Source organism: Lithobates pipiens, unplaced genomic scaffold (genome assembly GCF_037356315.1).
Source record: "Lithobates pipiens isolate NorthernLeopardFrog02 unplaced genomic scaffold, aLitPip1_a1.2 Scaffold_8, whole genome shotgun sequence".
Classification (NCBI taxonomy): domain Eukaryota; kingdom Metazoa; phylum Chordata; class Amphibia; order Anura; family Ranidae; genus Lithobates; species Lithobates pipiens.
The window spans coordinates 559,419,316-559,432,015 of NW_027507903.1; the positions used below are offsets into that span (position 1 = coordinate 559,419,316).

Sequence of the window (12,700 nt, forward strand, 5' to 3'; positions counted from 1 at the left end):
GCATAACTTGTCTCCAGGTGGTGACCAGACTAATTCACATTTTAAGCCATAAAATCCTTGGAAACCTTCAAGAGACACAGGGAGATGTGGCAGGTAAGGCTAAACTGATAGCCCCCCCCCCCCACTTTGTTTACAGACATGTATGCATGTCTGGGCCTAATGCATGTTGGTGCAACTGTCACTATTGCTTCTAATGAGAAATTAACATGTACCAATCCCATACCAGCACAAAGAGATCGTTTTTAAATTGGAGAATATTTATTAAAAAGGTAAAAATATAATAAGTGCACTTATCATCTAAATAAAGATTGTATGAATAGTGTACAGTCCTGACAAAATTGGTAAAATCAGTCAATTACCAGCAAACGTCTAGGGGTCATTGGCTTATTGGTTGGTCCTCTGAGATCTGCTTCAATATTTATTAAATTAAACAAAATTTCTCATACTTATACACACAAATACTTATACTGACTTCCCTTGAAGACTATCTAGTCAAGCACTCATCCTGTTACCTCAGTTTCAGTTTGAAAAAATGAAGTCACTGATCTTAAATAAATGTACCAGTCATGATGAAGTTCCTAAACTGCGTATGTGTTCTGGTTCCATGGCTTTACTTGTACTAAAGCTGAATAATTTTTTTTTTGGGGTGGGAGATATAGTATTGGTTAGAGATCAAAGGTATTTCTCTTTATAAAATATTTTCTTGTCCCAAGAAGCTTGAGACAGGTTTAGATTATGAGCCACAAAGGAGTCCTAGGGGACTGGTCTGACTGGCAGCTACTATGGTGGCTTGAGACCATGACCTTAAAATGATGATCACTTAAGTTGTCCTGTCACACAGCTAGGCAATTCAAATAAATGATGGCTAATGCATAAATAGATGTTACCTTCTTTGATGATTTACCTTTATTAAGCCTCAAATTGATTAAAATACGATACATAAAGCAGCAGCACGTATATGCAAATCTCAATTCCCTTTAAAAGGCAACATTGACTCTGCCACCTTCAGTATCCCGATCCTTCTTTTGACTGCTTTAATGTGAGTTTTTAGGTTACTTAACCTCCCTGGCGGTACGATTATTTCGGATTTTAGGTGCTGAAAGTGGTACCATTATTTTGCATGAAAATTTTGTGTTTTATATTGTAGTCCTGTAATTCTTAGGAATAACTCACTTAAATCTGTCCAAACAAGAGTCTAGCAGACATCCCGGGTATGATAAAGTTTGAAAAATGAAATCATAAATTATAATATAATAAATAACTATAAATAATTATATCAAATAATAATATAACAATAATAAAAATTATTCAATAATGTAATCAAAACAAAAACACTGAAATTTGCTCAGTTGCAGAATTGTCACTGTCATTACTTTTCAGTATTTGATGACGGATCTGCCCACAAATCGATATCGCTCAATTCTGTGAGTGATTCTAATTTATCTCTGTTTTCTAGCTGGTCTAAAATAATTTTTGATGTAAAGGGACATGGTTGCTATGGACAATCTCCAGTTTCCAGGCATAAAGAACAGTTTTTATAATATAAAACTGCATGCAGGGCACTGGGCAGAACACTAGGGACAAAGGGGATGGGAAATAATTACATACAGCAATGTAATCTGTAAGATTACATTATACTGTATGTATACTGTGTGTTTCACTTTTTGAATTTGGCGCCGATCTCCGTCCCTGTGTGTCGCAACGCTCGCAGGACACGGAGATCGGCGATGTTGATCCAGGGGAGAAGGTAAGTAAGCATCCTCCTGGATCCAGCGATGCGATCCCGAGTCTGGCTCGGGGTTACCGCTTTTGGCATAAAAATTCCACCCCGAGCCAGACTCGGGAATACCGTCAGGGGGGTTAAAAGTAATTGATATTCACGGCGTAAGATGTCTTCATATAAATCAGGAGGTACAGCTTCTAGTGTCCACTGTATACATTTTTTTTTATGTAACCAGTTGCACAACTATATAGTATTATTACAGGTACTTTATTGTGCCCTCAATTTACACAGCGCCTTACACATATATATTGTACATTCACATCACTCCCCACCCTCAAGGAGCTTACAATCTATGGTCCCTAACTCACATTTATACATACACATAACAGGGCCAATCTAGACATGATCCAAATAACCTATTAAGATGTCTTTGGAGTGTGGGAGAAAACCAGAGTGCCCACGCAGGCACAGGGAGAACATGCAAACTCCTGGCAGGTAGTGTCCTGGTTGGGATTTGAACAAACAATCCTAGTGCTGCTAAACTGAAGTGCTAACCACTTAGCAACTGTGCCGTCCCTTATTAAAAGCGATGTTATGTCCAAATTAGTGGAGATGCTATAGAGTCCATTGTATGGTATAAGGCCCAAGTTAGACTATTCCGAAAGAGATAATTAAAGATTGGAAAATGTAAATTAGAGATTAGTTCTTAGTAGTATTGTTACGACCACAATCCAGTTTCTACTTGAATTTTTTTTTGATGGACCATGGTTCTTCAGGAGAGTTTGATGCTAGGGGGAGCCTGTATACCCAGACTTCTGAAGGACTGGATCTAATATAGTGTTATGTTATGGTTATCGCTATTTAGATGTCAGAATATGTTGTTTTACAATTATTTATACAGAAGGTGTCCTAGTAGGGTTACATACACACAAAGAAGGAAACAGGGTTGGTTTTATTGGTTCATAAATTCATTATTTACATACAACAGAAACTTGCATTAAAGTTGTATTCTGGGAAGAAAGGATTGAAACAAATTTATGTTATTGGTTTTAATTGCCAGAGGGTTAGGGCCGGTTCACACTGCGGGCGATGCGAGGCGACACGACTTGCCTCGCCGCGATCTGACAAGTCGCCCCCGTTCTGTACAATGGAACCGTTCTGAGAGGAGCAACTCGAGTCGCTCCGACTCAGAAAAAAGGTTCCTGTACTACTTTTGGGCGACCTCGGGGCGACTTGCATTGACTTCTATACAGAAGTCATTTGCAAGTCGCCGCTGAGGTCGCGGCAGGTCGTGGCGAGGCAAGTCGGTGTCGCCTCGCATCGCCCGCAGTGTGAACCGGCCCTTAGGAATTCTGTATATGTTATTGTTGTGATTTACACATTTCTGCCACACTCTCTTACCAGGCAGGTGACACGCTTATTTACTGGTTAACAATGTATTCTTCACCTCTGGTCACCTTATTCGATCATAATCAGCATCATTTGTTTATTACAAGATAGGCTGGCCGAAATTGTACATCTTTTGAATGGAAAACTGTAAACATACCTTACTGAACTGTGCATTTAACTGAAATCCTACTTTAAATAGCATCCTGTATTCAATTACAGAGCTAAGTCTATACAGTAGTTTCGGAGAGGCAAAGGGAACAGGAAAACAAAATCTTATTGAAGATGAATTGCATCTAGCCATCCTACACAATAGAAACTTTGAAGTATCTATTATCGAATGTTCCAAACAATTTCATCTTAATCCTACTCTCTCTGTCTTTCTATTAGATTCTGGAAATGTGGCCAGTAACCTGAGTACAGTATGTGTGTTACCTTGCAGTAAAAACGTTCCTCTCTCCGCCTTTACCATGGAGCTTAAAAATGCTCTGGACACAATAGGTAAGATGTCTGGTAAGAAAGAGGATGGTAGAAATACTTTCAACTGTGGTGTTGGAAGAGTTAATATACTGACAATCTACCTCTTTCAGGCCCAACTCTGGTTCTTACAAGTGACATCATCAGGGCGCGGCTTGGAGCCTATGCCTTAGAAAGGTTTGTAAGGCCCCTGTGTGCACAGAGGCCTCTGTAGGGTAAAATGTGTGAGAAATTGTGTATATTCTAGTTTGATCTGCCAGCAGAGCTCTCACAAGGTTGACTATCTCCCCATTGCTGGTGCTTGGCCAATCACTAAGTTCCAGCACTGTCTCATTGAGTTACATGCTCCTGCATAACCTTAAGTACTGGGTGGCTGATTAGAGTGTGTACTGCTGGGTAGGGGAGTATTAAAATCAATCTTCTGTTTTGCCCTGCGTATGCAAAGAACAAGTTGGCTAAGGACATATTCATGGACAATCCCAGATACACAGTTAAAGTTTCCTAATGGTAAACAAATACTGAAATCATCACAGCTACAACTCCTGCATTCCTATGTAACAGATTTAAAACTGAACTCCGGGTATGCAACTTTAATTGAAAGACATTTTTGTGTGCAACAAATTACTTTGAAAAATAAAATATAACCTTGTTAAATTAACAGTTACTTCTTCACTGTACATTACATAGCCTACACAAAGAGCAGAGCTGTGGGAGGGACCCAGTAGGTCCTCTCATTACAGGCTGCCTCACTGCTTGCAAAAAAACTACAGTGGGGGGGCAGAGACAAGACCAGTTACCCTACACAACGAGAGAGTGCAGAAGTGACTTTTCCTTATTGCATGAAGTTCCTGCACAGAGACAAAGTGTCACACTGGATTACTGCACAGATCTGGAAGAAATATACAAAGCACGCCAGAATTCAAGTAAAGATTCACATGGCGCTTGTATTTAGACACCGTTTGTCCATCCCCGAGTTCAGGTTTAAGATCTGCTCATCTTCAAGATGCCATTTGCTTGGTGAAGGCAAGACCCATGGTAACCACAGCTTACAATTATTTCCATTCTTTGGCAGTACTCACGAGTGCCAGCTGTCAACTTGGCTGGCCCAGCAGGAAGATCTTCACCGTATAGTCCTCTACCAGACTGAGTTCTCGCTCACACCATGGACCATACGCTGCATCCGCCAGGCAGATTGTGTTTTGGTAGTTGGGCTGGGAGAAGAGACACCAGCAATTGGAGAGGTAAGACAAAGACATGTTATGGAGCTCTAGAAGATCATACTTAACTTTTACATTTAGGCTGGCCTTAAATGCCGCAATAAAGCAAGCAATGCTTTTAAATCTTGCTTACCAGTATTGGACTGTTTCTGCTGCACAATCTCCCTGCAATCATTTCCCAATTTATCTCTCTTCTATTGACCTGCCGGTTCATGGGGAAATATTTGCACATCTTTCGCCAACCTAAATAACTCTTGGTTTTTCCTAAAGAAAGAGATCTCACCTCTCTTGGCCCGAAGGCCACAGGTGCAGGCAATTGCCAATAGCAACAAGCGAAGATAGACTCTGGACTGCCGCACTATTGAGAAAAAATGCCTTTCTTTATTTAAAAAAAATCACATCAAAAAAATGAGTAAGCACTAGTGCTAGTGCGAAACGTCAGCCGTCTTTTCATCTGCTGTGTTCATTGTGTTTTTTTGATGTGATTTTTTAAATAAAGAGAGGCGCTTTTTCTCAAGAGTGCGGCAGTCCAGGGTCTATCTTCGCTTGTTGCTCTTGGTTTTTCCTGCTCCTGTTTCTCAAATATCAGCAGATGTCCATAGCTTCAGCCTCATCTAGAAGGTACATAGGGTGGTACAGTGGTGTAGTGGGTAGCACTCTTGCCTAGCAGTAAGAATCCCAACCATAATACTACCTGCCTGAAGTTTGCATGTTCTCCCTGTGCCTGTGTGGGTTTCCTCTGGTTACTCTGGTTTCCTCCCACACTCCAAAGACATGCTGGTAGGTTAATTGGCTTCTGTCCAAAAATTGGCCCTAGTATATGAATGTGAGTTGGGGACCTTGGATTGTGGACTCCTTGAGGGTAGGGATCGATGTGAGTGTGCAATGTATGTGTAGAGCGCTGCATAAATGCATAAATTGACGGTGCTATATGGGTACCTTAAATAAAATAATAATTTAATAGATGAGCATCTTAATGGAATACAATGTACATGGATAGGGAGAATTGTAGACATGCACCCACACTCACTCAGGTTGAACTGGATGGACTGGGGTCTTTATTCAACCTCACTATGTAATTATGTGGCTTCTGGCAAATCATAAACTAAAATCCATATCTGAAATTTGTTTGTGGACAGAAATAGCGGACCTTTTGCAGTGAAGCCTAGAACTAGTTAAATCCAGCAAAATACTACAAAAGTACCTGTATGCTTTGTGGTGTGGTGTGCTGTGGTGTCGGTGCTTCCGCTGGTCCCAGGTGCTTCCATCTTCCCCTGGTCTTCCTTCTGAGTTCTGTCTATTTGGCTGCTTCAATAGGTGATCTGCGAAGATGCCATTATCAAGTTTAATGCCACTTTAATGGAGTTAAGAAGAGGGGAAGGTTTTGTTGTCCAAATCAGGGGAACAGCCTAGGTACTCAACCTTTTGAAGAGTGAGGACCACTTGAGTGATCTGGTAACCAGTCACAGGCCACCATGAAGGAGTTTTGCTGCCCCTAAATCGCAAATGTAAATGAGCCCGTACTGTCCTGAGCTACCTATAAGGCTGCAGTTTACCCACACTGAGGATGCAGTGCACTTGCGGCTTTCCTGCAGGCTAGCTGCGCTTTGCCATAGACTTCTATTACATCTATGTTCACTGCTGAAAAATTTGTTTGTTTTCGTTTCATTCCTTTTTTTGTTTTGTTTTTTTGGTTAATTCATTATGATCGCAATTTGTAAATTTGTAAATTCGTAATTTCGTAAATTTGAAAATCCGAGAATAAGAAATTTTTTTTTTATTTTTTAAAGAATAACTAACTAACTAACAATAACTAACTATTAAATTATAGGTATTGGAATTTCCTTTCAAATTTGGCTGTCAGTAAACATAACGAATACAAATTTATCTGAAGTTACAAATTATTCAAAATAACAAATTACACAAAATGGAACTGAACGAATTAATAATAAATAATACTAATAAAAAGTTTGTATTATTATTAATACTGTTATTTATTACTATTAATTCATTACATTCCATTTGTTTAGATGTGGCATCATTCATTATTTTGGATAATTCAAATTTGTTATGTTCACTAACATACCTACAATTTAATAGTTATTATTTCTAATTTTTTAATTTTTGAGTTGATGGATTTTCAAAATTACGAATTTTCAAATTTAAGATTTTTCGATTATTTCAATTTACGAATATTTGGAAAAATTTGTTTAAATGGGTTTTCGTTAATTCTGATGTCTCCGAATTAACAAATTTGTCAAAATTCGTAAAAAAATTAAAAATTGGAACGAAACTAATTGCACATTTCTAATTACATCTTAGAGATGTGATGCACTTTCTGAAAGCACACCAAACCCCCAGGATAAAATAGAAGTCTATGGCCCAGTGCAGCTAACCCACAGGTGCACTACGCTGTACCTGCGGATCAGTGTGAAAGTAGTCTAATAACCTTTTTTTTGCTAAAAGTGCTAATATGCCCATTACAAAAATGCAGTGGATGTGATGTTTAATACAATGACCTTTTCTTCCAGCTTCTGCTCTCATCGCTCTCCACTCTGCTATAAAGGTCCCAGGCAAATTGAACTTGGTATCACTCCACCTGGGACAGGCGCTACAGAGTAAGCATCGGCTTATGTGGCTCCTGATTCCTCCGCGGTTGCCTGCTTCCTCCACTGCCGATGCCAGCTCCATGCACTCTGAGTGGTGGATCGGCAACCTGCTGTTTGCAATCTGGGCTTGCCGAACCGCTATACCAGAGCATGGGCATGTGCTTCCCTGGTTTGAGGTTGAGGGCCACATCAGAGGGCTCCGTGGGCCATGGGTTAAGCACCCCTGCTATAGATTAGATGCAAGGCAGTGAGTGGTAGGAATACCAGATGATAAGGACAACATAAAAACATAAAGACGTTTAATGTAGCCGCAACATCCAAGGACTGGTAGGCCACTCAACATATTATATTTTTTGGGTTTAGATACACTTTAATTCACTGTGATGCCTTATCTAAATATTTAAAATAAGCAAGCAGCTAAGGTAAAAAAAAAGCAAAAATCCTTTTAATGTATAATGCTTAGGATGGTTTTCTTTTTTCATGGTGGTTTCATGGTGTTGTTGTTACAGATTTGTTCTCTGTTTTTACTCACCACAGCTTGAAAAGTTTCTTGAGAATTCTCCCATCAGGGCCATTAAACAGCTCGTACTCCTTCATCAGATGGATGGTCCTATGCCATCAGACACAGTAGAATGGCTCAAACTCAGGACTTGGATTTCGACACATTTCCATATCCGTGCCCCAAAGCGGGTGTTTGTTAAGAGGCAACCACATAAAATGGTAACTGTAGCATACTTTTAAAGAAAACAAAAGCAGACAGCCATATAAAGCATTAATACGGTTTTATGATCAATGTGTTAACAGTTATATTTTATCACTAATTGCACTGTAAAATTCCATTAAATTGTCTAGATTTTTGCCCAAATGAAGCATAAACTCCCAATTTCTGTGCAAGGGGAAAATGATACAATGCACTCTAGATTCCATAATGTTTACCTCTGGTGTGCTTGACTGGACCCGAGAATTGATATAATTCATATTTCTTCACTTCTTTCTCCAATCAGCAACACAAGGAGCAACCAGGGGGATACATTTGAAGGGACAGATGCCTATTAGTAAACTTTTTGGGGTATATGCCTTTTGTAAATTGGTGTGATTCTGTTCTTCTGTGATTTCATTTTACTATGTTTTATCTGCTAGCTAATTGAATGTGTTAATCTAGAGTTTCATCTGAATATATGTAATGCTGTGGTTCCTTAGCTTTAAAAATGGTAGGTTGTGCCATATTGTATGATAATTCACAGTAATATCATCTTGCCTCACATGTCACATCTTGCTGTGTTGTCTCTACATTGGTCCGTTCTTTCTCTCCCCTTCTGTGTATCTGCATCAGATTGAGTTCTACTCTAGAATTCGTCAAAAAGAGGTTGACCGGCACAGTGATTTTTCCAGGCTTGCCCGTGCTCTAACAGGAAATACTATTGCCTTGGTATTAGGAGGTGGTGGAGCAAGGTGAGTGAGATTATAATTGGGGTGCTTAATTTTTTAAGTGAACTTTTGCCTGAGTCCAGATTCGTACAGACTTTGAAGTGTTTAAAGATTTAATTTTCTCTAAGTTTACCATTTGTTTTTTGTATTTATTTATATATCATCCCTCTTTAATATGCAGAGGGTTTGCACATGTAGGAGTGATTAAGGCTTTGGAAGAGGCAGGCATTCCTGTGGACATGGTAGGAGGTACCTCCATGGGAGCTCTAGTTGGCGGAGTTTATGCAGAAGAACGTAACAGTAACCAAACTGAAGAACGGACATGTAAATGGTCAAAGGTAAGACCTGGTTTCAAAAAGCAGTATTTGACTTGCATATGGAGATAAGATGAAAGTGACTGGGTTTGGTTTGTGGGAGGTTTGCCGAAAAGCTCCTAAGTTTGACTGTGAATATGGACCCCATTGGAGTCAATGGGAGCTAAATCTTTAAAAATAATTCTGTCCATTGTCAAACAATGGGGGCTGGGAACTGCCAAAAGAGATATTTATTTTTTATTTTACAGGGAGCAGCACTTTTAAAAAGTGAAACATTCAAAATAGAGTAAAATTTGCATTAATACATGCTTGCAGGATGCCTTAAACCTGCACGATGTAATGGTGTACCTGTACGATGTATACAGGGTGCTATAGCCAAGCATTTACAAAGAAGAAAAAAATACCATTTTAATTGCTGGTAAATTACATTTTATTGCCACCAAAATAGGTGCCAGACCTGTTTTGGGGGTGGCTCCATACAGTTTTTTTACTTAAATTAAAAAAAAAATCACTTTCACAGCAAAAAAATAACTGTGTAGGGTTCCTCATCAAAAGGACTTCCAAGCATGCAATCTGGAAAGAGTGTGTGTGTGTGTGTGTGTGTGGGGGGGGGGGGCAGGGAGCGTATGACTCCCCTCTTGTGAACCAGAAGACCACATGACCCCCCTGCAAAGGCACCTTGTCACCATATTGATGAGAACAAGGGCCTCTTCCCCACAACCCTGGCCTGGTGAGTACCTATTAGAATCTTGAAGGTACCTTTTAGGCCTCATGCACACTGGACATTTTTGGACATTTTTACAGCTGCAGTTTTTGGCTCCAGATTTTTTTTTCTACAGTCAAAAAACATCCCCAGCATGTTGTCCATGCACACATAGGCTGTTATCAGCAGTTTTTGGCCGGGGGTGTTTTTGGCTTTAAAAAAAAACCCCAAACTAGTGGGTTCTGAGGAGTTTTTCAGCTGTTTTTTTGTAAATAAACTTCAAAAAACGCAGGTGAACACCAATAAATGCCCAAAAACGCGGCTCAGCAGCATTTTTTTATGTTTTTGATCCATTGAAAAACAAAAACGCTAACACGGAAAAACGCAAAACAATACTAACGAACGCTAAAAAAAACGCTATCGAAAAATAATTAGGAGGTCCCAAGGTATCCATCATTTCCCTACGTGAATAAGTATGGGGTAGATAGTACCCGTACTAATTCACAAAAGAATAATATGGAGTAAATAAAGATGCCATATGTTTGAAAAAGGCCTTTTAAAAGCAATAAACAAACATAAAATGTTCAAAATGTGAATCCATTGTCAATCACCTCATCCAAAGATGTCCTGGTCATGGTGAATCACAATGAAGGTATAAATAATACTTAATTTGTTTGCTTCATTTAATAATTGCTATCTTATACTCATCTCAAATATGATGGGATAGTGCTCCAAAACACATGAAGGCAAAGGATTTAAAAAATGGGGAGTTTGGAATTATGGGGTTGGATCAGCATGAGGTTTGGGTGTATCTGGGTGCAGTTAAAATATTTCCTGAATTTTACTAGCTAAAGATATGTTGAAGTCATCTTCAATTTCTTTCACCATATGCTTTTTTTTTTTTTATGAAACTAGATGATGTCCTCCTTGGTACGGACAGTCATGGACCTTACTTACCCCACCACCTCACTGTTATCAGGCTCCCAATTCAACGCCACTTTAATTGACCTCTTTGGAGAGCGGCAAATCCAAGTAATGTAACTTTTCCTCCTGTCTCTCTTCTCTTTAAAGTTGGACTTGACTATCTGAGCACCACAAACTGAAAACTCTATTTAATTATTTTTTTAATATTGAAAGCAAACTTACCCATATATCAATGTCTCTGTGCTTTACTTTGCTGAGAAATCACTTGCCGAAAATACACCCCCCTAGTATTTTAAGCCATGGCCATATTGAGTAAGATCCTTCTGCCTTTAGTTCAGGCATGCAGGCACGAGGGTATACTTAGCTGAGAAAGCTCCTCCTCCAGATGAAAGAAAAATAATGCTCATGGGGACTTCTGGGATGTATGACATTTTGGCCTAGGCCAGAAACCAGGAAGCAACTGAAGAAATGTAAAATAAAAAAAGTTTAAAACAAAAACATTTAATATACCTTGCTATCTATTTACTAATGCTAGCAGCATAAGGATTAAAAATAGTTAAAGTTATTCTAAACGATCACCTTGTAAAACAACCCTTTCAGTTTAAAATAGAAATGAATGGCAAAACATTTTTGTATAGATATAAAAAAATATATAAATACCTTTTTTTATAAGTGATCACATTCCCTCTGTTCCCAGCTGCATAAGAGCTGGGGGAGGAGAAGGAACAGCACACTGAACTTCACAGTGAATGGCTGTGCAGAGGGCGCATGTCAGGACAAGTCTGATTATTAGAAGAGAGTAGAGAGCATAGCTAGAGAACTGACCATAGTGTGTTCTCCTGCCTGGTGTGGTCAGTTTATAACAGGAAAGCAAAAGGACTAGCAGGAACACCAGAGATTTCACACAAAAGAAGCAATACAAAGAGAACAGGATACTTTCTCATACAAGTACATGGTACAGCAGGCACATATCAGTGTTGGGGTAACAAACGCTTTAATGTTGTTTGAGAGCGTTTAGTTCCACTTTAACATGTTTCTTTTATTTATACTGTCTGTCACTGCACTTTTCTGTAGGATTTGTGGCTACCGTTTTTCTGTATCACAACAGATATCAGCTCCTCTTCAATGAGGGTTCATAGAGAAGGTGAGAGATAGTTGTGCATGGGTGGCTAACATAATAGAGCCGATTGATAAAAAAAAAATTAGGAAAAGGAAAATAAGACTGTTGACTATAACCACTAATTATGAGTTTGTTTGCGCTCTCTAACATCTACTGAATTAAAAAGACATGGAGTTTGATTTGCTGAAAGCAACAGATACAATTTACTTTGTTCGTTTTTTTTTTTTTTCTACTTAAAAAACAGCTACTATTTGCTTCTCCATTCTGATCATTTTGTTCACACAGGTAGCTTGTGGCGTTATGTTCGAGCTAGCACTTCGTACACGCCTTATTTGCCACCGCTCTGTGACCCTCAGGATTCTCATCTCCTTTTGGATGGATGTTATGTGAATAACCTCCCAGGTCAGCCAGGGATATTGGCTGCATCATCAAATGTTGTTTCTGCTACCTTCTTGGTTATTTTCTCATGTTATCACTTTCTTTATTTTCTTTCACCCCAGCGGATGTGGCTCATTCTCTGGGGGCCCGCACCGTTCTTGCAGTAGATGTTGGGAGGCAGGAAGAATGGGATACTTATAATTATGGAGACAGCTTGTCAGGCTGGTGGTTGTTGTGGAATCGCCTCAATCCCTGGGCAGCTAAAGTTAAGGTAATTAGCTCCAAAAAAGTGTAAAATCTTTGCATATGAATGCAAGGGGGATGCAACATATCTTGCAATGTAAGGTAGCAACAATCTATTTTTCCTCAGGTGTACATGTCTCAGAAGGGTATCTATCATACTGATACCAGGACTGACCAT

At 39.3% G+C, this 12,700-nt stretch overlaps 1 protein-coding gene across 6 annotated transcripts in view; it reads left to right on the forward strand.

Moving 5' to 3' along the window:
- The window catches only part of LOC143960961 (patatin-like phospholipase domain-containing protein 6), a 121,254-nt gene that overhangs the window by 93,345 nt on the left and 15,209 nt on the right, over nt 1–12,700 (forward strand). For 5 of the 6 annotated variants that reach the window (XM_077470023.1, XM_077470026.1, XM_077470025.1 and 2 more), the window contains exons 20-30: nt 18–93; nt 3,500–3,610; nt 3,700–3,763; nt 4,659–4,827; nt 7,950–8,132; nt 8,746–8,864; nt 9,022–9,178; nt 10,773–10,889; nt 11,856–11,925; nt 12,187–12,303; nt 12,402–12,550. In XM_077470023.1, the coding sequence (XP_077326149.1) occupies nt 18–93; nt 3,500–3,610; nt 3,700–3,763; nt 4,659–4,827; nt 7,950–8,132; nt 8,746–8,864; nt 9,022–9,178; nt 10,773–10,889; nt 11,856–11,925; nt 12,187–12,303; nt 12,402–12,550 (1,332 nt within the window). Of the gene's footprint in view, nt 1–17; nt 94–3,499; nt 3,611–3,699; nt 3,764–4,658; nt 4,828–7,949; nt 8,133–8,745; nt 8,865–9,021; nt 9,179–10,772; nt 10,890–11,855; nt 11,926–12,186; nt 12,304–12,401; nt 12,551–12,700 lie in introns of those variants that run through there. The other variant, XM_077470028.1, reaches the window with a different exon arrangement.